This window comes from Phacochoerus africanus, chromosome 3, assembly GCF_016906955.1.
Source record: "Phacochoerus africanus isolate WHEZ1 chromosome 3, ROS_Pafr_v1, whole genome shotgun sequence".
In the NCBI taxonomy this organism is placed as follows: Eukaryota; Metazoa; Chordata; class Mammalia; order Artiodactyla; family Suidae; genus Phacochoerus; species Phacochoerus africanus.
Window position 1 is genome coordinate 98,626,829 of NC_062546.1, and position 24,379 is coordinate 98,651,207.

Sequence of the window (24,379 nt, forward strand, 5' to 3'; positions counted from 1 at the left end):
TTGGCCCATTTATGCATCATCCACACTGTGATTGGCTGGTTTCCTGTCCAGAGGCAGCAGAGATGGATAAAGCAACATGGATTCTATAATTGATTGAAGACAATGACATCAGGGGGCTGAGAGCTTAAAAATGTTTGAGTGTTCATATACTTGAAGAGGTGCTCTAATAGGATATATAAAAACTTTTTTTTTTTTCTTTTTAGGGCCGTACCCGTGGCATATGGAAGTTCCTAGGCTAGGGGTTGAATTGGAGCTACAGCTGCCAGCTTATGCCACAGCCACAGCAACTCGGGATCCAGGCTAAGTCTGCAAACTACACAATGCTGGATCCCTGACCCACTGAGCGAAGCCAGGGATCAAAGCTGCATCCTCATGGATACTAGTGGGATTTGTTTCTGCTGCACCACACCGGGAACTCCCTATAAAAAACATTTAAGTGTTCATTAGACCATTAAGGGGTGCTCTAATAGGATATACGAAGCCTTTTTCTGTATGTTTGTGTGCTGAATGAGATAAGGTACATAAATTATGCTTTGAACATAACATGGAAACAGTTCTTACTAAAATTAATTTGCATAACCCCTTTCAGGGATCTTTCAGATTATTTCAGGGATCTTTAGATACTATATTTCTCAGAAATATAATATAGATGAAAGCATTTCTTCTAAGTGGTGACCCACTTTGTCTACTGATGGGTGTCGATGTCCAGCCTCAAGAATATGTGGCATCTTAGAAGATTGATCTCAGAGAGTGAGGCAGATGTTTCTGACCCTTGAGTCCCTTGTGCCTCTAGGAAAATAAGACAGTGAACCTATGTATGTGATGTTGCTCCTCAGCCTGGAGGGCTGTTTCTAGGGGTTGTTGAGGTCTGGATACAGGACCTCCACCTACTGAGGTGCAGGACATCCTGTCTCGGGGTGAAGTGCACAGAGTGCTGGTTGTCAGGGAAGGAAAGAAGGATGTCTGTAATCACCGTCTGTGTACATCTGTGGTAGGAACCTTTCTTCACTGAACCCCCAAAACTGCCATGGGTTTGGGAAGGGAGGCCTTAAAGAGCATTGGGGTCAGCAAAACAAGATCAGCCATCCAGTTAAAAATTCTTAACAAGTTTGCGTAAAGGAAAAAATAATCACACACAGTCATAATAAAGTTTATCTAATGAAAACACCGCTGTGACTGAGGGGTTATGATTAGTGCCGGTTTCAGTCTTTTATTTTAAGCTCGGAAAAGTAGCATTTGGACTCTACACATTATTTATATTTCTCAATTTCCTCCTGTTTCAGTTTTCTAAATCCATGGTGCTGGATGCCTATAGTGAATATGTGAATAATTTTAGCACAGCGGTGGCAATCCTTAAGAAAACATGTGCTACGAAACCTGCTTTTCTTGAATTTTTAAAGGTAAGCACTTTTATTAAAGACTTGAGGGGTTTTAACACTCTCCAATAACAGATTCTGTGTCAAAATACATCATAGGAAAATCTTATCAAATATTCCTGTTAAATGTGTGTTACTTGTAAAGATTTTACCACCAACAGGACCCTAGGTATTGGATCCATGGTAGAAATAAAGATGAATGTTTAGCAGTAACATAGCTTTTTTTTTTTTCTTTTTTTCTTTTTATAGCCGTACACGAGGCATATGGAAGTTCCCAGGCTAGGGGTCAAATCAGAGCTGCAGCTGCTCACCTGCACCGCAACCACATCGACGCAGGATCCTTAACCCACTGAGCGAGGCCCGGGTTCAAACCCACATCCTTACAGGCAGCATGTCAGGTTCTTAACCCTTTGAGCCACAATGGGAACTCCAAGCTTTTTGAAAAAAACCTTTATTTGCACATCCTTCAAAGTGGGTAGCCAGATGGGGAGACAGTTGGAAAGTGAAGGTCAGACCCCAGCAAGTGGCTTTTGGTCCCCATCCTTCAGCCTAAGATGAGGAATAACGGGACGTGGTGCTTGGAGTCTGGCTTGGGGCTCCTTGGCCTCTTTGAGTCAGAGCTATCAGCAGACCTTGAAGGCCGAGCCCATACCAGATGGTGGGAGTCCGGCGTCTGGCCCTCCTCTGACATCAGGTGGGGGCTCCCCACCCTCTCAGGGGTGGCTGGCCTTGAAACCTCCCCCTGGACTGAATGGGTGACACCTGTCCCAGACTGTGACGTCCACTCACCAGGAAGGCTTGCCGCAAGAAGAACCACATTGAAATCCGCTCACACCCTCGTCCACTGGGCCTAGTCTCCTCCTCCCATGTGAGGCTCCAGTTTGCATTATAAAACCTGGGGCCAAAGCCTGTTTCTGGACACGCACGCCCCACCCTGTCCTGAGTCTTCATAGACTCAGGACAAATCCATGGCCCCCTGCAGAACAAGCCACCCAGGCAGTCCACTGGAGGCAGGGCAAGGCCCTTTAAGGGCCCGCGCCACTCCGCTTGGGGATTCTGTCATTTTTCTTTTTGATAATTGCACTTTTTTGGCACTTATAGGATCTGAGAAACTCATTCGCTTCTTAGGGTATTGAAATTAGCTCATAGGAATTCCCATCATGGAACAGAAATGATTCTGACTGGGAACCATGAGGTTGCAGGTTTGATCCCTGGCCTCACTCAGTAGGTTAAGGATCCGGTGTTGCCGTGAGCTGTGGTGTAGGTCGCAGACACAGCTCGGATCTGGCGTTGTTGTGGCTGTGGTATAGGCCGGCAGCTGCAGTTCCGATTAGATCCCTAGCGTGGGACCCTCCACATGCTGTGAGTGTGGCCCTAAAAAGACAAAAAAAAAAAAAAGAAAAGAAAAGAAAAGAAAAGAAAAGAAATTAGCTCATAAATAGCACTTAAAACATTGACTAAAAAAATAGAAGATTTCAGTTCAGAAACCAGATGGGCCTGGCCATGGATTTCATGTGTGTTTGTGGTGTGAGAGGGGACTCGAAAGTGTCAGTGTGTTTGCAGTGTGGCCGTGGACTTGCAGATGTCATCATGTTTGCGCTGTAGTGGGTATGGTTGCAAGCAGATGGGGCAAAGGGCAGGTGTGCGCCCTTCCTGGGGCTGTGTCTGGGGGGGTGGTGGAAGGGGGGCCTCGAGGTCTTAGCCTCAGGTGAGCGGGCCCGTGTCCCCACAGCAGTGCCAGGAATCCAGCCCTGACCGTGTGACGCTCTACAGCCTAATGATGAAGCCCATCCAGAGGTTCCCACAGTTCATCCTGCTGCTCCAGGTAGGGCTCCCCTGGGTCAGCTGGCCCCTTGTCCAGTCTCCATGTCTCCCAAGGCAGGCCCTGGGCCCCTTCTCTCCCCTGGTGGCCATGTCAGGGTGGGGCCTGCAGCGGCTGTCCCACTGGCCCCAGCCCGTCCTGAGCTGCTCAGCTGTTTAGCATAAACTCTAGGGGGTGGAATGGGCTTGTTACGAACTGATGCTCCTCACTCCCATCACTAGGGAAATCCCGAGGGTCTTAGGGACCCTGGGCCAGGAACCTGAACTGGGGCAAAGCCAAGTTTCATTAACCACATGCGCTCTTGCCCTGGGTGGGGGACAGGACTCGGTTGATGATGACGGGATATGCCCAAGGACCTGCCTCCCAAGTAAAGATGCTCCTGGGAATTGTTACCTCAGAGGGACCAGCTGGGAGCTGGAGCAGGTGTTCTTCCTCCCAAGCACTGACTCCCGCTGGGTCCACGTGCAGTGAGACTGGTAGTGGAGGGCATAACCAGGAGGGGCCGCTTCCCCTTACTCATTGGCTACCCCTCTGCCTCTCCTTGTCCTAACCACACATGACACCCCTTAGCTGTCCCGGGGCCCCGTGACCTGTAGTTGCTATGACCCTATAGCCGTCCCCCAAAACTTGGGATCAAGCTATGCCCCTGGCTTTTCCTGGCCACTGGGTCCTAACAGACGGTCCTCCAGAAGCCCTTGTCTTTGTTCCCTCTCCCGTCTTGGACCAGGTAAGTAACAACCTGGTAGCAGCAGTGAACTTCCCTTTCCTCTGCTTAGCTTTCTTCTAGATGTGTGGTACCCTGGGTCCAGGCAGGCACTGCCCCCTACCCTGCTGGTACCAGAATTCCTCCCAAGATGATTCATTTTGCCTTGACAGCATTTCACGTGATTCACAGGGAAACAATCACACGGAGCAGTACACGTTGTTCATCCAAAAGGAAACATAGTCCTTACGTGGGTTCTTTCCAGATGAAGGAGACCAAGAGGCTGAGAGAGAAGGACACTGCTGCCTGAGCTTCTGTGGGTGGCAGGTGGCAGGCAGGGAGGGGGCCTGTCTCGCTCACCCTCCTTGTGTGGACTCAGAAGGTGACAGTGCCCACACTGAGATGTCCCTCTCTGAGGTTGACTCCAGGTGCCCCCACTGTGCTCTGCAGGTGGCCCCCCCGCCCCTCGACATCACCTGGAGCAGTGCCGCTTATGCCCCTGGTGGGAAGAGGACCTGGCCTGGCTGTGGACCTGGGTTCGCTGGTCCCACCCAGACTGAGAACAGCGACTTCTGGGGTCCTGAGTGCTTGCATGGACGGGTCCTTTACTGGAAATGCTGCCTTGGTCCCATTCCCATCCCATTTATTTATTTATTTATTTATTCATTTTTTAAATTACTCAGATGAATTTATCACATCTGTAGTTGTATAATGATCATAACAATCTGATTTCACAGGATTTCCATCTCACAGCCCAGGCACATACCCCCACCCCCCAAACTGTCTCCTCCGGAGACCATAAGTTTTTCAGTGTCTGTGAGTCAGCATCTGTTCTGCAAAGTTTCGTCTGTCCCTTTTTCAGATTCCACGTGTCAGTGAAAGCATTTGATGTTGGTGTCTCATTGTATGGCTGACTTCACTTAGCATGATAGTTTCTAAGTCCATCCATGTTGCTAAAAATGCTGGTATTTTGTTCTTTTTAATGGCTGAGTAATATTCCATTGTGTATATGTACCACATCTTCTGGATCCACTCCTCTGTCGATGGACATTTAAATTGTTTCCATGTCTTGGCTATTGTAAATAGTGCTGCAATGAACACTGGAGTACATGTGTCTTGGAGAGTCATGGTTTTCTCTGGATAGATGCCCAGGAGTGGGGTTGCTGGATCAAATGGTAGTTCTGTGTTTAGTTTTCTGAGGAATCTCCATACTGCTTTCCCCAGTGGTTGCACCAATTTACAATCCCACCAACAGTGTACTAGGGTTCCTTTTTCTCTACACCCTCTCCAGCACTTATTGTTTGTAGACTTTTGGATGATGGCCATTCTGGCTGGTGTAAGGTGGTTTTGATTTGCATCTCTCTAATAATGAGTGACACTGAACGTCTTTTCATGTGTTTCTCATCCATCTGTATGTCTTCTTTGGAGAATTGTCTGTTTGGATCTTCTGCCCATTTTTGGATGGGGTTGTTTGTTTTTTTGGTATGGAGCTGCAGAAGTTGTGTATAAATTTTGGAGATGAATCCCTTGTCAGTCGATTCACTTGCAAAGATTTTCTCCCATTCTGTGGGTTGTCTTTTTGTGTTGTTTAGGGTTGCCTTTGCTGTGCAGAAACTTTGAAGTTTGAGTAGGTCCCATTTGTTTATTTTTCTTTTTATTGTCAATACTCTGATAGGTGGATCTGAGAAGATGTTGCTGTCGTTTATGTCAGAGAGTGTTTGGCCTATGTTTTCCTCTAGGAGTTTGATAGTGTCTGGTCTTATATCTAGGTCTTTAATTCATTTGGAGTTTATGTTTGTGTATGGTGTTAGGGAGTGTTCTAATTTCATTCTTTTCCATGTAGCTGTCCAGTTTTCCCAGCACCACTTATTGAACAGGCTGTCCTTTCTCCATTGTATAGTCTTGCTTCCTTTGTCATGGATTAGTTGGCTGTAAGTGCATGGGTTTAATTCTGGGCTTTCTATCTTGTTCCACTGATCTATATGTCTGTCTTTGTGCCAGTACTATGCAGTTTTGACGACTCTTGCTTTGTAGTATAGTCTGAAGTCCGGGAGCCTGATTCCTCCAGCCCCATTTTTCTTTTTCAGGATGTCTTTGGCTATTCTGGGTCTTTTGTACTTCCAAACAAACTTTAAAATATTTTGTTCAAGTTCTCTGAAACATGTCCTTGGTAATTTGATAGGGATTTCATTGAATCTGTAGATTGCCTTGGGTAGTATAGTCATTTTGATAATATTAACTCTTCCAGTCCACAAGCATGGTATATCTTTCCATCTATTTGTGCCATCTTTGATTTCTTTCATCAGTGGCTTGTAGTTTTCAGAGTACAGGTCTTTTGTTTCTTTAGGTAGGTTTACTCCTAGGTATTTTATTCTTTTGGATGCGATGGTTAATGGGATTTCTTCCTTAATTTCCTTTTCTGCTCTTTCATTGTTAGTATATAGAAACGCTATTGATTTCTGTGTATTGATTCTGTATCCTGCGACTTTGCCAAATCCGTGGGTGAGTTCTAACAGTTTTCTGGTAGAGTCTTTAGGATTCTCTAGGTATAGTATCGTGTCATCTGCTAATAGGGATAGTTTTACTTCTTCCTTTCCAATTTGGATTCCTTTTATTTCTTTTACTTCTCTGATTGCTGTGGCTAGGACTTCCAGAACTATGTTGAAGAATAGTGGCGAGAGTGGACATCCTTGTCTTGTTCCTGATCTCAGCGGGAATTCTTTCAGCTTTTCACCATTGAGAATGATGTTCGCTGTGGGTTTGTTGTATATGGCCTTTATCATGTTGAGGTAGGTTCCCGTTATGCCCACTTTCTGAAGGGTTTTTATCAGAAATGGGTGTTGGATTTTGTCAAAGGCTTTTTCCACGTCTATTGAGAGGATCATATGGTTTTTATTCTTCAGTTTGTTAATGTGGTGTATCACAGTGATGGATTTGCGGATATTGAAGAACCCTTGCATCCCTGGGATAAATCCCACTTGATCATGATGTACAATCCTTTTCATGTATTGTTGGATGCGGTTTGCTAGTATTTTGTTGAGGATTTTTGCATCAATGTTCATCAGTGACATTGGCCTGTAGTTTTGTTTTTTTGTGGAGTCTTTGTCTGGTTTTGGTACCAGGGTGACAGTGGCCTCATAGAATGAGTTTGGGAGTATCCCTTCCTCTGCAATTTTTTTTTTCAATTTTTTGAAATAGTTTCAGAAGGAGAGGTGTTAGCTCTTCTCTAAATGTTTGATAGAATTTGCCTGTGAAGCCATCTGGTCCTGGACTTTTGTTTGTTGGAAGTTTTTTAATCACAGTTTCAATTTCAGTTCTTGTGATGGGTCCATTCATCTTTTCTATTCCATCTTGATCTAGTCTTGGAAGATTGTACTTTTCTAAGAATTTGTCCATTTCTTCTAGGTTTTCCATTTTATTGGCATATAGTGGCATATAGTAGTCTCTTGTGATCCTTTGTATTTCTGTGATGTCCATTGTTACTTCTCCTTTTTCATTTCTAATTTTATTGATTTGAGTCCTCTCTCTTTTTTGCTTGATAAGTCTGGCTAGGGGTTTATCAATTTTGTTGATCTTTTCAAAGAACCAGCTTTTCGTTTCATTGATCTTTTATATGGTTTTCTTTGTTTCTATTTCATTGATTTCTGCTCGGATCTTTATGATTTCTTTCCTTCTACTAACTTTAGGTCTTGTCTGTTCTTCTCTCTCAAGCTGCTTTAGATGTAGAGTTAGCTTGTTTATTTGGGCTTTTTCTTGTTTCCTGAGGTGGGCTTGTGTTGCTATAAACTTTCCTCTTAGAACGGCTTTTGCTGCATCCCATAGGTTTTGGAGTGTCGTATCTTTGTTGTCATTTGCTGCTAGGTATTTTTTAATTTCCTCTTTGATTTCTTCGGTGATCCATTGGTTGTTTAGTAGCATGTTGTTGAGTCTCCACGTGTTTGTGTTTTTTGCAGTTTTTTTCTTGTTGTTGATTTCCAGTCGTATAGCATTGTGGTCGGAAAAGATGCTTGATATGATTTCAATTTTCTTAAAGTTACTGAGGTTGGATTTGTAGCCCAGGATATGGCCAATCTTAGAGAATGTTCCATGTGCACTTGAGAAGAATGTGTATTCTGTTGCTTTTGGATGAAATGTCCTATAAATATCTATTAAGTCCATCTGGTTTAATGCTTCATTTAGGGCCTGTGTTTCCTTATTGATTTTCTGTCTGGTTGATCTGTCCATTGCTGTAAGTGGGGTGTTAAAGTCCCCCATTATGATTGTATTATTGTCAATTTCTCCTTTTAAGGTTGTTAGCAGTGGCCTTATATATTGTGGTGAACCTGTGTTGGGTGCGTAGATATTTAAAATTGTTATAACATCTTCTTGGATTGATCCTTTGATCATTATGTAATGTCCTTCTTTGTCCCTTAAAATATTCTTCATTTTAAAGTCTATTTTGTCTGATATGAGTATTGCTACTCCAGCTTTCTTTTGATCCCCGTTTGCATGAAATATTTTCTTCCATCCTCTCACTTTCAATTTGTATGTGTCCCTAGAAGTGAAGTGGGTCTCTTGAAGACAGCATATATATGGGTCTTGTTTTTGTATTCATTCAGGCAGTCTATGTCTTTTGGTTGGGGCGTTTAGCCCATTCACATTTAAGGTAATTATTATGTATGTTCTTATTGCAGTTTTATTAATTGTTTCTGATTTGTTTTTGCTGCTCTTTTTTCTTTCCTTCTTCTCTTGTTTCTTTCTGCCTAGAGAAGTTCCTTTAGTATTTGTTGTAAGGCTGGTTTAGTGTTGCTGAATTCTCTCAGCTTTTGCTTATCTGAGAAGGTTTTGATTTCTCCTTCAAATCTGAATGAGAGCCTTGGTGGGTAGAGTAATCTTGGTTGGAGGTTTTTTCCTTTCATCATGTTCAGTATATCATGCCACTCCCTTCTGGCCTGCAGAGTTTCTGTTGAAAAATCTGCTGATAGCCTTATTGGGGTTCCTTTGTATGTTACTTGTTTCTTTTCCCTAGCTGCTTTCAGGATTTTCTCTTTGTCTTTCATTTTGGTCAGTTTGGTTAGTATGTGTCTCAGGGTGTTCCTCCTTGGGTTTATTTTGTATGGTACTTGTTGTGCTTCCTGGATTTGAGTGAGTGATTCCTTCTCCATGTTAGGGAAGTTTTCTGCTATTATCTCTTGGAATATTTTTTCTGTCTCCTTCTCTCTCTCTTCTCCTTCTGGCACCCCTATAATACGGATGTTGGTGTGTTTCACGTTGTCCCAGAGTTCTCTGAGACTCTTCATTTTTTTTCAATCTTTTTTCTCTTTTCTGTTCTGCATCCGTAATTTCCACTAATCTGTCCTCCACCTCACTTATTCGTTCTTCTGCCTCCTGTATTCTGCTGTTAGCTGCTTCTAGTGAAATTTTTATTTCAGTTGTTGTATTTTGCATCTCTTCTTATTTAAGTTTTATATCTTGTATCTCTTTGGTCGGAATTTCCTGTAAGTTATCCATCTTTGCCTCCAGTTTATTTCCAATGTCTTGCATCTTCTTCAGCATCAACAGTCTAAAGTCTTTTTCCTGGAGGCTGAGAATCTCCTCGTGGCTTAGCTGATTTTCTGGGGTTTTTCCTTTCTCCCTCATCTGAGTTCTAGTTCTCTGTGTTTTCATTTTTATAGGTTTTTGATGTGGTGACCTTCTTACAGATAATAGAGTTGTATCCTCTCTTACTTCTGATGCCTGCCCCCCTGTGGCTGAAGTCAGTATGGGTGTTTGCTGTAGGCTTCCTGATGGGAGGGGCTTATGCCTGCCCCCTGGTAGGAGGAGCCGATTCTAATCCCTCTGGTGGGTGGGGCTTAGTCTCTGGATGGGATTAGAGGCACCTGTGTGCCTGAGGGGTCTTTAGGCAGCCTGTTTACTGAGGGGCGGAGCTGTGATCCCACCTGGATTGTTGTTTGCCCTGGGGCTTCTCAGCAGCTGGCTGACGGGTGGGGCCAGATTTTCCCAAAATGGCCCCCTCCAGAGAAAGGCACTGCTGCTGAATATTCCCGATAGCTTTGCCTTCAATGTCCTTCCCTCACAACAAGCCACATTCACCCCTGTTTTCCCAGGATGTCCTCCAAGAACTGCGGTCAGGTTTGACCGATTCCCTTTGAGACTTTGCTTTGCCCTGGGACTCAGTGCACGTGAAAGTCTGTGTGTGCCTTTTAAGAATGGGGTCTCTGTTTCCCCCAGTCCTGTGGAGCTCTTGCGCAGAAGCCCCACTGGCCTTCAATGCCAGATGCTCCGGGGCTCTTTCTCCCCATGGCAGATCCCCACACGTGAGAGTTTGTTGTGTGGCTCAGAACTCTCACTCCTGGAGGTGAGTTTCTGTGAACCAGTTAGTTTCCAGTCTGTGGAGCTTCCCACCCAGGAGGTATGGGGTTGTTTATATCGTGAAATCGCCCCTCCTACCTCTTGATGTGGCCTCCTCTTTTTCTTCTGGAGTTGGATATCTTTTTTAAGGTTTCCAGTCCATTTTGGTGAAATGTGCTCAGTCTTTAGTTGTGAATTTTGTTGTTTTTAGGAGAGAAGTTGAGCTCCAGTCCTTCTATTCCGCCATCTTAATCCTGTCCCCTCCCATCCCATTTAATAAGTCAGCTTTGGTTTTGCAAAAGGAGCTTTGAATGTTGAGCGGAATTGTGTTTCCTGGGTTTGTCACCCCCTCCCAGGGCTTGTCTCCCTCTCCTCAGCATCAGGTGATGTCAGGGCCCTCTTGCGACACCTCCCCTCACTCAGCTTCCCCTGCAGGACATGTTGAAGAACACTCCCCGAGGGCACCCTGACAGACTGCCCCTCCAGATGGCACTGACGGAGCTCGAGACACTCGCCGAGAAGCTGAATGAGAGAAAAAGAGATGCTGACCAGCGCTGCGAAATCAAGCAGATAGCAAAAGCCATAAACGAGCGGTACCTGAACAAGGTGGGGCTTTTCCTGTCTGCTTGGCACTAATGAGCCACCGCCCTCCTTGCCGTCTGTTCCCAGTCTCCTGGGACCTTTGCAGGGAGTCCCCTGGGCCAGAGCTCAGGGCTGAGGTGGACAGAGAGCCTGGCTCAGGACGCAGGAAAGGGCACACCAAGCCTTCCCGGCCTCTGTCCGTCTTTTCCCAGAAAAGGGGTTCACAGAGTGACAGGTCCTTATATGGACCCAGGACCCCAAATGGATAAGAAGCATTTTTTTAGCTGAATTTTACCTTCAAAATGCAGCGTTTCATCTAAGTCATACCTAAAACATGGACATTTACACACGTGTTTATCTGCACCTGTCCATGCTCAGACTGGACAGTATCATCATCAGGAAGGGAAGTCAGTATGAAAGTAGTTCTCTGCAGTGCTGAATCTCAGCTTCATTTACAAAGCTCTCTTCCCGCCACAATAACCTGATTTTGCATAGGCTTTGTCATTTTTATTTAAAGCTCCAGTGCACCGCAACTGTGTTAATTATACATAGTAGTCGTTGCTAAAATTGCCTTGTTTTTGTCAGCAGGGGTAATTTCCTACCATGCAGTGACGTCAGTAATTTAATGACAAGAACAAAAAATCATACAGTTCAGGCTTAGGTTTCCCATGATTTTCCACTTGATTTATGTTGGAACTTTTTATAAGCAGAAAATTGCATCCACTGGTATTCCTGACATGACTTGTATTGTTTAAAATCATGCTTCCCCGTGGTACCTGAACGTTTAGGAACCCACAACAGTCTGGGTGGGCTTGCAGGTGACACATCAGTTACTGCTATGTCAGTGACCTGCAGCCTCATCCCCATGAGCTGCAGGAAAGTGAACAGGTGAGGATGGCTGGCCATCATGGACGTCTGGGCCAGACACTCTGGATTTGCCACTGGGCTACACTAAGTCTGACTTTATATATTTTACTAATTAATCTGAAGCATCTTTCCCAAGAACCCGGACTCTCTTATTTGGCTCAGTGAAGTCAAACATGAGGTGCCATAAGCAGGCAGGGTGACTTCTTCATGATGCCACCCTTTGGGAAAAGTAAAATTACAGAATAACTCCTTCCACTTACAAATGTTCTGGGCTGATTTGGTGCTGCAAGTAACGGAAAGAATGGGGCGACTTCTGTGAAGACTGGAGGGTGGAGGAAAGAGAAGGCACACACCGGCTGATGGGGGAGAACAGGCAGCCCTCCATGGCCAAGTTGGTGTCTCTTAGCTGGAGAAACTGCTTATGAAAGGAGGATAGATCCTGCCACTGCTGAAATTAGTTTTTTTTTTTTTTAAAAAAAAAGCAAAAAAGCCACTTTCTGAACCCCACACAGAACATACGTGCTTCCCTTTGCTTTGCTGCCGCTGCTCACGGATTTCGCACCACCTCTTCCTCATCCTTTTTCCTTTTCCTGGTGACCTGGTTGTGGCCACTGTGTCAAGTGTGGTCTGAATATTCAGCTTCTCAGCAGCGGGAGCCGCTACCTCGTCCGTTCTGACGACATGATAGAAACTGTCTACAATGACCGCGGGGAGATCGTGAAAACCAAAGAGCGCCGACTGCTCATGCTGAACGACGTGCTGCTGTGCGCCACGGTCAGCACACGGTAAGGAGCAGGACTGCAGGCGTCTGGGGGGCCGGTGACTGCCTTCTCATTGGGTCTGCAGAGGTCTGTGTGCAGTCGACCCCTCCCTCAACTTGGGTTCAGGGATGTCACCAGGTTGTTGCAGGTGGAGATTAGAGGCATGTGGTACGTTAACTGTTTGAACACGAGGCTGATGGTGGAGCTGGAAACTAAAGTGAACTTCATTTCTAGCTTCCTGAATCATCCACTGTTCCTGTTTTTATCATCATTTACATTCTTTCTCATTAGCTGCTAGCTGCATACACACACACACACACACACACACACACACACGTATGTATTTCTTTTTCTTTCTTTGGCCGCCCTGTGGCGTATGGAGTTCAGGGGCCAAGGATCAGATCTGAGCCATGGTTGCAACCTATGCCACAGCTGCAGCAACATCAGATCCTTTAACCCACTGTGCCGGATGAACCCGCAGAGAGGCGGCCGATCCTGTTTTGCCACAGAGGGAACTCCTATAAACATATCTTCAATGATTTTTTTCTTATTAAATATAGATGTATTCATCTCTGAAAGCCCCCCATAGACCGGGACCTGAGTGGTCCCTGCTGGTGAGAAAGGCAGAAACACCATGATTCCCCACTTCAGATGATTCTCCCTTGAGTGGCTGAAGGATAAAAGTGTCACGACTCAGGCTTGTGATTGTCCCTGAACTGAGGCTTCCTGGCTGTTACAGGACCTCCCACGACAGCAGTGCCGGCGTATCCACCAGCCAGAGGTATTTATTGAAGTGGAGCGTTCCTCTGGGGCATGTGGAAGTGATCGAGTATGGTGGGGACGAAGGCGTGGGAGAAAACGGCCGCTGTCCCCTGGTGCATGTGCCCGAGAGCCTGGCCGTGGTGGCCAGCGCCAAGCCAAGTAAGTGACGCTTTACCAGTGCTTGTGGGTGTGAGGCCGGTGTCGATGCAGAGATGGTCCCAGAGTGTGTGGGTCTCGGTCCTGGCTCTGCCTAGCCTTGACCAGCTCCTGCAGCCTCTTCTCCTTCTGTCTCTGGGAGGCGGGGCCATCTGTGCCCCTCACAGAGAAGAGGGGCCAGGGGTCCCCCACTGAGCTGTGCAGCAGTCTATCACACAGTGGTTATTACTAAACTATTTTGAACTAGAGCTCATTACTTTCTTCTTTTTTAAAAAAAAAAAATTAATTAATTAATTTATTTTTTTACTCTTTTGCTTTTTAGGGCCGCACCTGAGGCTTATCAAGGTTCCCAGGCTAGGGGTTGAATCAAAGCTATAGCTGCCAGCCTACGCCACAGCCACAACCACATCAGTGTGGGATCTGAGTCATGTTTGCCACCTACACCACACCTCACAGCAATGCTGGATCCTTAACCCACTGAGCAAGGCCAGGGATCGAATGTGCATCCTCATGGATGCTAGTCAGGTTTGTTTCTGCTGAGCCATGGTGGGAACTCCTAATTTTATTTTTTATTTTAAATCCTTTTCCTTTTTTGGCCATCCGTGGCATATGGAAGTTGCTGAGCCAGGGATCAGATCTGAGCTGAAGTTGCAACTTGCCCTGCAGCTGTGGCAACACCAGATCCTTAACTTCTGGATTCTGCTGGGCCAGGGATTGAACCTGTGTCCCTGCACTCCAGAGATACCAACGAGCAGCAGGAAATCTTTTTTCTGTTTTTTTAATCCAAATAAAGCCTGACTAAATTTTATTTTATTTTATTATTTTTTTTAATTTTTGGAAGCATAATCTTTTTTTTTTTTTTCTTTTTCCCCACTGTACAGCAAGGGGGTCAGGTTATCCTTACATGTATACATTACAATTACATTTTTCCCCCACCCTTTCTTCTGTTGCAACATGAGTATCTAGACAAAGTTCTCAATGCTATTCAGCAGGATCTCCTTGTAAATCTATTCTAAGTTGTGTCTGATAAGCCCAAGCTCCCGATCCCTCCCACTCCCTCCCCCTCCCATCAGGCAGCCACAAGTCTCTTCTCCAAGTCCATGATTTTCTTTTCTGAGGAGATGTTCATTTGTGCTGGATATTAGATTCCAGTTATAAGTGATATCATATGGTATTTGTCTTTGTCTTTATGGCTCATTTCACTCAGTATGAGATTCTCTAGTTTCATCCATGTTGCTGCAAATGGCATATGTCGTTCTTTTTTATGGCTGAATAGTATTCCATTGTGTATACATACCACCTCTTCCGAATCCAATCATCTGTTGATGGACATTTGGGTTGTTTCCATGTCCTGGCTATTGTGAAGAGTGCTGCAATGAACATGCGGGTGAACGTGACTCTTTTAAGTAGAGTTTTGTCCGGATAGATGCCCAAGAGTGGGATTGTGGGGTCATATGGAAGTTCTATGTATAGATTTCTAAGGTATCTCCAAACTGTTCTCCATACTAGCTGTACCAGTTTACATTCTCACCAACAGTGCAGGAGGGTTCCCTTTTCTCCACAGCCCCTCCAGCACTTGTTATTTGTGGATTTATTAATGATGGCCATTCTGACTGGTGTGAGGTGATATCTCATGGTAGTTTTGATTTGCATTTCTCTTATAATCAGCAATGTTGAGCATTTTTTCATGTGTTTGTTGGCCATCTGTATATCTTCTTTGGAGAAATGTCTATTCAGGTCTTTTGCCCATTTTTCCATTGATTGATTGGCTTTTTTGCTGCTGGGTTGTATAAGTTGTTTGTATATTCTAGAGATTAAGCCCTTGTCGGTTGCATCATTTGAAACTATTTTTTTCTCCCATTCTGTAAGTTGTCTTTTTGTTTTCTTTTTGGTTTCCTTTGCTGTGCAAAAGCTTTTCAGTTTGATGAGGTCCCATGGGTTTATTTTTGCTCTAATTTCGATTGCTTTGGGAGACGGACCTGAGAAAATATTCATGATGTTGATGTCAGAGAGTGTTTTGCCTATGTTTTCTTCTAGGAGTTTGATGGTGTCCTGTCGTATATTCAAGTCTTTCAGCCATTTTGAGTTTATTTTTGTGCATGGTGTGAGGGTGTGTTCTAGTTTCATTGCTTTGCATGCAGCTGTCCAGGTTTCCCAGCAATGCTTGCTGAATAGACTTGCTTTTTCCCATTTGATGTTCTTGCCTCCCTTGTCAAAGATTAATTGACCATAGGTGTCAGGGCTGTAAATTTTATTCACACACTGGCCTCTGCCCCTGAATCATGGAGCACTTAAAGTATGGTAGATGGAAATTTCCCATACATTTTTTATATATAATATGAGCCTTTGTATTTAATGATACGATGTTAACTGTAAGTGTATTCCATAACCTTTTTGATTGTTTTGGTTTTGACATGTTCAGAAGGAGGCGGTTTTTGAAAGGCTGGGCTTTTCTGAGTGAATATGCAGGTTTGGATTTGGGGGAACAAGACACAGTGACTATAGGGCCCCATCTGACATGGGGTCTCTTTCATTGTCTCTTCCTCTTCTTTGTCTGATGTTAACAGTCATTCATTTCGTTGACCTGGTGAATAAGCTAGTTCCTCAAGCTTAAGTTTCTAAATGCCTGAGTTGCTGATGAGAAAACCATGCTCCTGTTTACAGAAATGTGCATACGGTCCTATTAATGGAAATCCCAAACTAAATCACATGTTTTCCTAAGAAAGGGCCAGCTGGGGTGGGGAGGAGGGAGATGGGGAGGGGAGGGAGGGAGGCACAGTCTCCAAGTTGACTGGATGTATTAAAATTTTACTCAAGAGCAGCCTTGTGTGTTATAAGTTCTTAGAAATCCATTTAAATTACCTGCAAGGGAGTTCCTGTCGTGGCTCAGTGGTTAAGAATCAGACCAGGAACCTCAAGTTTTCGGGTTTGATCCTTGGCCTTGCTCAGTGGGTTAAGGATCCGGTGTTGCCATGAGCTGTGGTGTAGGTAGCAGATGCGGCTCGGATTCCACGTTGCTGTGGCTCTGGTGTAGGCCAGTGGCTACAACTCTGGTTAGACCCCTAGTCTGGGAACCTCCATATGCTGCAGGAGCAGCTCTAGAAATGGCAAAAAGACAAAAAAAAAAAAATTACCTGCAAGTATAGCAGATCCTGTTTGTCTTGGGTTTGTGGACAACAACAACAGCAAAACGCCTCTGTGTATTTTATAATGAAGCAATCCCGAGATGTGTTTATGGTCAAGATCACCTTCCCGTGTTCAGATCTCCAAGGATGCCTTGGACTTGTGGGTCTGTGCTGTGATACAGGGAACGCTGCTTCCTCTAGTTCACCTTCTGGTTTGTGGTTCCTGCAAAGCCAACTTAGATTCGTATCAGCAATGTTAAAAAGCAAAAAGCAGGATGACTTAATTTTTAAAGTACCACAGCCAAGAATGAACCTGGAGTAAGTTTACTGCTGCCTTTGGGTCCTAAGTATTGCCATGAACTTTCCATCAGCCTCAGCGAACGGAAATCCGTGGTCTTCGTTGTCCATCAAAAGGAAGTGTGTCACTTTGCAGAGTAGGTCCTTTCATTCTGAATTTAGGGAGAACTTTGTCGTCATATACTAAGTGAAGGGGACTTTGGAAAATACTTGAAAGCGTTTGGGATGGTGTTCTGCAGACTGCCACGATTTCACATTATTGTGCCTCCATGAAAAGCAAGGACATAATCTCAGTCAAAGCAGGTTTTCAGGAAGCACCTTTTTGCACACTGTCTAACACAGGGAATTTAAGGAGAAACTTGTTCTGTCTCAGTAGAAATCTGTTCTCTGTTTCCTGGGCAGAATCCGTACCTTGAGGTTGACGTCTCTAATCCGTTTCTCTTGGCCTTTGAGGGCGGAGGGCAATGCCATTCAGTGTGATCTGTTACTGTCATGCCTTTATCTTAGGAAACTGAGATGCTAGTAACCTAGTGAGTGTGTGAGGGACCTTGTCCAAAGTTAGTTCATCCTTTTCCTGCTGAGCTTGCTGTCTTCCTGGTTTTCCTTCCAGTTCTATAGCCAGGCGTGCACTTGGAGTTCAATAATAGTAGGTATTAGATGAATGCAAAGAAGAGCGGATTCATTATCGAGTTTTTAGTGAATTGGTGCCTTTTCACCCATCTGTCTATGGAAGGTCTGTCCTGAAGGGAGTGACCCTGAATGTGGGGTCCGTGCTGGGCAGACCTGCCAGCAGGGCACAGCGTAGGGTCCATCCCCACACAGATGCAAGCACAGGACAGCTTGGCAGCTTGAAAGGTGACTTTCCCAGAGAAGGAATGAGCAGTGGAATTTCTGCAGATGGAGGGTGGGGTGGATTGACGGGGTGGCTGGTTCATTCATTCAGCTGCTGGTTGCTGACCAGCTGGCCACTCAGCCACCTGCCCTGGGGGCATTGGAAGAAGCTCATGTGTCCTGGGATGGCGACCAGCTGGGTGACGAGAACCTCCCAGGCTGTGGCTATACCCTGGATCCGGGGCACCCCCGAGGGTCTCTTCAGGGGATAAGGCTCCATGCATGGGGATGTGAGACTGAAAGGAGCCTCGGGTCATCCTCTGACTCCCTAGGATATGGAGACATACTCTGGTGACCAGCCAGGCTACCTAGTCCCCACAGGAGGGACCCAGAGCTCTTGAGTGGTCCCCAGACACCCCCCTCCCAGGACCTGACAAGTTGCCATGGAAATGGGCCTTTTCCATCTCTGGTCCTCTTACTCTTACTGTTTTGATTACCCACACTGTCGGACGCCAGAAGAACAAAGGCTGAGCTCAGAGAAGGAAAACACAAGGATGCCAATAACACAGTGAAACATCTGCCATCCGGAATAACCAAGAGCAGAGCGAGGCGATTGGCAGAGTTTAGGCCATGCCGGCCTCTCAAGGAGGAAGAATTAACATGCCCATTGTCCACTAACACATCTGTCTCTTTAGCAGGTTGTTACAATGGCAGCATGACTGGGCGGAGTCAGTCCAGGCGTCTTGGAAGGGCGCAGAGTGTTCACATTGCCCAAAGCTGTGTGGTTGTCTCAGTTCTATATTAGATGTGTTACTTTTTAAAGCGTGTTTTTTTTTTTTTAATGGTATTTCCATAGACCACAACTCACCCACTTTAAGCACACAGTGCTACCAGCAAAGGTGCCAAGTGGACAGACAGTCATGTGGGGTGTGGTGCTGGGGTGCGCTGGGGACTGAGTCTGGAGTTCAGGGGCAGTGCTGACTTAGGGTCCTTGCCCACAAACCCAGTCAGGCCCATGGGCCCAGATGTTCACCTGGCTTCTGAGTTTGGTGTGTGGACTTCTGTACTGTAGCTTCCCTAACCCTAAAGTGGATTTTAATTTTTAGCTCCAGACTCTGAAAGGAGGAATATGGCATCTTTAACATGCCTTCTAGATTAAAGAAAACTTTTTTTTTTTTAACAAATTCAGTTTGCTAATTCTGTGTGTGTTGGAAGATGGAACTCAAGTCATGACCCTCCTTTTTTTTTTTTTTTTTTCGTCTTTTCTAGGGCCGTTTCCACGGCATGTGGAGGTTCCCAGGCTAAGGGTCTAATCGGAGCTGTAGTCACCAGCCTACACCACAGCCACAGCAATGTGGGATCCGAGCTGCGTCTGCAACCTACACCACAGCTCACAGCAACATCAGATCCTTAACCCACTGAGCAAGGCCAGGGATCGAACCTGCAACCTCATGGTTCCTAGTCAGATTCGTTTACCACTGCGCCACAAGGGGAACTCCATGATCCTCCTTTTCAGGCCCTGGCACAAGAGTGTGATGCTGTCCAGCTTACACAGATGCCAGAAATGGTCTGTGTGCTCGCTGGTGCATCTGGCCATGGTGGAGGGTTTATCCTGATCTGACCAGGCTCATCTGGAGAGGGACAGGCTAGTTGGAGCAGACAGCGGGTTGACTGTGTGCATAGAATCCACACTGTTGATCTCAGCACAGGCTGAGCCCGTGGATTTCCTGGGTGGGTTCCTAAGGATGAGCCCCTGGCCGGCCCCGGAGTCACGTAAGTCATGTTCAGCTGGGCTGCCCCGGTGTCTGCGGGCTTTATGGACCAGCTTCAGGTTCACACCCGCTGCTTCTCTTCCTTATGACTCTTCTGCGAGCATGTCCCTAAGTTATTTGGAGAAGCTGAGTTAGAAATCCCCGTTCCTAGTGGGTAGACACGTGACTGAAGTTCAGTGTGGAAGGTTGTCTGTTGTTCAGTGATGAAGACAGTGTGGGCCTCCCTGCCTGGCAACCGCAGGAGCAGCTGGGGGAGCCGCGTGGGAGGCTTGCACCCCAGCAGCACCAGCTGGAACCTGCATTTGTTTGAATCCTTCTTGTCCTTGGTCATGATGTGTAATCGCCTTAAACTGTTCCCTCTGGTGGAGGTCTTGCACCCTGGGGTCCCTGGTTGGTTTGAGCTTCCAGACCCCCTGAACTTCTGCAAAATTTCAGTCGCTTCTGTTTCTCTTTGCTCTGTGCTGTCTCAAGAGGTGGGTTTAGGAGAAAATGAATTTCCCTTTTGCCAGAAATAAGGTGACTCTGTATTTTCTTCATTTATGAACCTTATAACCTCAGTTCAGTTTTAACAAGTAGACCCTCCTAGTTGGCAAGGAATTGTGTCAAGTGGGTGCAGGGGAGGGCGTGAGAGGCGGTGTCCCAGCTCGGGGGCCTGGGGGAGTGGCGAACTGCTGGGCCCTCGGTGAGTCACTTACACGAGATGGAGAAACCATCGTCTTGTCATCAAACGCTTCCCAGGGAGAGGTTCTGAAAGTGTTTCAAGAGGTGAGAACAGGCTAGATGTATTTTTCAGGAGTACTTGGATGTGCACATGTTGAAGCATGTGATTCGTACCAGTCATTCACGATGCTTTCCTTACTTAACCCTAACAGTTGGTGGTAAAAGCTAGAGGCACAGCTGGGCCTCTGTCAGGAGGTGACACACACCTGCACCCATGAGGGACCCGCCACGGCGCTGGGGGCTTGTGCGTGCTGTTGGGCCAGGGTCCAGGTGTGAGCTTTCCTGTCTCAGAGCAAGAGGGTGAACCAGCAATGACTGCGGTGGCCTATGGGCGTCTCAGGGTGGTCTCCCTGTCCTGGGCAGCCTGCAGGGCAGGGATAGGGGCAGCGCTGCAGGCAGACAAGGGAACTCTGCAAAAAGGACAGCAGGCCAGCCATCCTGAAATGTTTACCAGTGTTCCCTGCTAGTTGAAATCTAACACAGATGCCTGGGTCCCTGCCTCTAGCTGCAAAGGGAAGGTCGGGGCGGTGGGTGCAGCATCCGGGAGGGAGATGGTGAGGACAGAGTCGGGGAGTTGGTGAGGATGGAGGGGGGTGGTGAGGAGGGAGCAGGGTGGGGAGGGGGGAGGGGGGTGGTGAGGAGGGCAGGGTGGTGGTGAGGACAGAGAGGGGAGGGATTTTAGGTCAGGTTGGGAGACTGGGGGTCGGGGGGGAGGCCAGAAAGGGGCAGCAAATTCCCATAAAATGTGAGACCAAAGCAGTTAACCCAGCTGACGGCAGAGGCAGAGGAGTGGCCCCGTCACTGAAGCACACACGTTCTTCATCAGACTGTATCTGGAAAGCCGTGGGTCCAGGGCCCAGGCTGTGGAGGCGAGGTCTCCCTCTGCAGGGAGCCAAGCTTTATTTTCAGGTGCGGGAAACTTGGCTTTTGGTCGAGTCCATTCTGGAAGGAAAAGGATGGAAGGTTCCTTGTTAGATTGTGGCTCCTTTGTGTGCACTGGCCTCACCCTGGGAGGAAGTGGAGGAAAGGAGTACAGGGCATGTGGGCACAGATCCAGGACGGGGAGCTGGCAGGACAGGGTCTTCAGTGCGGGGACCTCCACAATCCCAGGTGGGAGGGTGGGAATGAGGCCGACAGACGTGTGTGTGTTGGGTCACCAGACAGTACCCTCAGCATATACAGTGTTTAACTGTCGATTCTTCCTCAGTAAAAAGACCTTGATCCTTAAGATACCAAACTTCTGAATTCAATTTGGAAAGTTCCTGGCAGGGAACTTGTGCTGAGGACTGGACAGTGCTGCAGGGCAGCCTGGTCGTCCCAGCAGATGCTCACTCAGCCCTTGGCACCACAGGACCCCTCACCGTCCCTGGCTGGACCCGTCTGCAGTGGCCCATTCCCCCCAGCTCTTGCCTGGAGTCCCCGGTCCTGAAATGTCCCACTGCCCAGGCCGAGGTGTGATGAGGGGCCTCAGCCTCTGAGCTGCAGCATGCCCACCCTCACCCCACCCTGGATGTTTCTGGGCAGAGTTCCCTTGGCCACGGCCCCAGTCCTGTGGGCCATGTGGACTCCACTCAGCTTTCAAAGCCTGAGTTTTCAAGCCAGTGGCAAAGGTTTCCATGGAGATGGGCACTGTGAGAAGCCCTCCACTCCCCCGACCCAGGGTGCTGGGCGTTGTGACCAGATGGTGGGAAACCCAACCAGCAAAACTCTTGATTTGCAAATTTGTTGTTCATATAAATTTTGCCAGAAAGAGAGGTTCTTTCCTAAACTGAAACTACCCTTTGAGAAAACAGGAGGGCTCTGTGTTGCTTTTTTCAACAACGTGAGTGGACTCTCTTCTTATTGTTCATCCTCTGTATCCTTAGGATCTTATTTGCTCTTTGTGTCCCCAAAGTGCCCTTTGATAAAGCATCTCCCATGCTCACAGGTGTATACTTGACTGTGTCTGCACATGTTGTGTAAAGGCAAAGAAGCTCCTTTTAGCCCCACTGTGGAAGATCCTCTAATCCTGCTGGAAATGTGCACCTCCCTCTCCATGTCTCCCTCCTGTGATGGGGACTCAGTGGCAGCCCTGGTTCTACCCCATGAGATGGAACGGGCGGGCAGAGCAGCTTTGCGGTGGAGCCAGGCCAGTCCCGCTGCTTCCCGTTTCCTGTCCTTTCCGTCCCTGGAGACTGTCTGCGTGCCCACCCTGGCTCAGCAGACCATGTCTTCTACAGTGACCCAGTCCTGATCCCCTCCATAGCCCCTGGATGCAGGGCTTCATCCTGCCCCAGCTTCTCCCTCTGGTTGGACAGGATGGCTTGGCAGGTCCCAGCTGCAGGGCGGTGGACAGAGGGCAGTGAGTTTGGTTGGCAGGAGGCTCCTGTGACCAAGGCTGCCTGAGGCCTTCTTGTTTTCATGCCGTGGACCGTCCACCCACTCCAGCTCTTCCCTGCCTGCTTAGAAGGCCCACAGAGGTATCCGACCTTTCCTTCTTTCCTCCCCACCACCACTGTTCCTCCCTCCCTCCTTTTTAGGGCCACACCCGAGGCATATGGAGTCCATATGGACTCCAGGCCAGGAGTCCAATCAGAGCTGTAGCTGCCAGCCTACACCACAGCCACAGCGACTCAGGAACCAAGCCACATCTTCGACCTACCCCACAACTCAACGGCAACCCCGGATCCTTAACCCACTGAGGGAGGCCAGGGATGGAACGCAAAACCTCATGGTTCCTAGTCAGATTTGTTCCCACTGTGCCACAACGGGAACTCCCAATTTCTGTTTATTTAAGAGCCTTTTAGTTACAGACACAGAAGGCAGAGTCCTAAGTCACTTCCAGATCTCTGAACTGTCCCTCCAGGATGGGATGGTCACAGAGCGCTTCCGCGTTACTCCATTGGCCAGGCTAGCATTACGCTGATGTGCATATAAATTCACCTTTTACCCACTTCACTCCTGGAAATGCTCCAATAGCTTCAAAACCTTTTACGTGTTAACCGTTTGCCTGATTTCCCCCCAAGCTTAGATTGTTGGACTAGATGATCAGCCTGAGTCGGGGGTGGGGGTAGCCATTCTCAGGCACTTGAGGCCAGTCCACTCACCTGGCTGATGGCCGAGCTCCTCCTTGTCCTTTAAAACCGCTTCAGAGAACGTTCATTGCAGAGCTCCTTTTGGTGTCGGATGACTGGGTTATTGGAAGTTTGGTTCAGATTAAATGTCATTTCTAGAGACTAGAAACTTCTTACTGGTAGTAATTACATCAACCATGCTTTAAAAATACCAGAAGTGATGAAACATGTCAACCCCAGATTGTGAGACATTCCATGAAACACCCACATCCTTCAAAAACGTCAAGGTCAGAGTTCCCGTTGTGGCGCAGTGGTTAATGAACCCGACTAGAAACCAGGAGGTTTCGGGTTTGATCCCTGGCCCTCCTTGTTAAGGATCCGGTGTTGCCGTGAGCTGTGGTGTAGGTTGCATATGTGGCTCGGATCCCACATTGCTGTGACTGTGGCATAGGCCGGTGGCTATAGCTCTGATTAGACCCCTAGCCTGAGAACCTCTATATGCCTTGGGAAGTGGCCCCAGAAAAGGCAAAAAGACCAAAAGTAAAACAAAACGTCAAGGTCCTAGAAGTTACTATTGTGGCTCATCGGGTTAAGAACCCAACTAGTATCCAATGATGGATGTTCAATCCCTGGCCTCACTCATTGGGTTAAGGATCCGGTGTTGCTGTGAGCTGCGGTGTAGATCAAAGACAAGGCTTGGATCCTGCGTTGCTGTGGCTATGATGTAGGCCTGCAGCTACAGCTCTGATTCAACCCCTAGCCTGGGAACCTCCATATGCCGCGAGTGTGGCCCTAAAAAGAAAAAGAAAAAAAAAAAAAGTCAAGGTCCTGAGGGAGGGGCACTTGGGACCTGACCCAGGTTGGAGGAGATTTAAGGGGCACCAACGGCTTAGCACCTCATGGGACCCAGATGGGGTCCAGGACGTGGAGGAAGTGGGCAAGGGGAAGTGGGCAAGGCTTGAGGGATCCGCTGTGGTTAGTGGTGCCGTGATGTGACTTCCCAGACTGCACCCCGATTCTGTGGTTCTCCAAGATTTAACCCCCGGGACATGGTGAAGGGAGCTCTGTGCTACTGCAGCTTTTCTGTGTGTCTATTTCAGAATAAAAAGTCAGAAACAGGAAAACCTCTCATTATGTGATAACATTCACCTTTTAAAGGTTCTGGAGGAGTTAGACCTTGGTCTTGTCTCCTCCCTTGAGTGCTGGTGCCAACTTGGGATCT

At 47.2% G+C, this 24,379-nt stretch overlaps 1 protein-coding gene across 7 annotated transcripts in view; it reads left to right on the top strand.

Annotated features, from left to right (window-relative positions):
• Positions 1 to 24,379, top strand: part of ARHGEF10 (Rho guanine nucleotide exchange factor 10) — a 96,826-nt gene that overhangs the window by 47,052 nt on the left and 25,395 nt on the right. For 6 of the 7 annotated variants that reach the window (XM_047772236.1, XM_047772231.1, XM_047772237.1 and 3 more), the window contains 5 exons: positions 1,284 to 1,400; positions 3,109 to 3,201; positions 10,667 to 10,837; positions 12,320 to 12,465; positions 13,181 to 13,362. In XM_047772236.1, coding sequence (XP_047628192.1) covers positions 1,284 to 1,400; positions 3,109 to 3,201; positions 10,667 to 10,837; positions 12,320 to 12,465; positions 13,181 to 13,362 — 709 coding nt within the window. The remainder of the gene's footprint in view (positions 1 to 1,283; positions 1,401 to 3,108; positions 3,202 to 10,666; positions 10,838 to 12,319; positions 12,466 to 13,180; positions 13,363 to 24,379) is intronic. The other variant, XM_047772234.1, reaches the window with a different exon arrangement.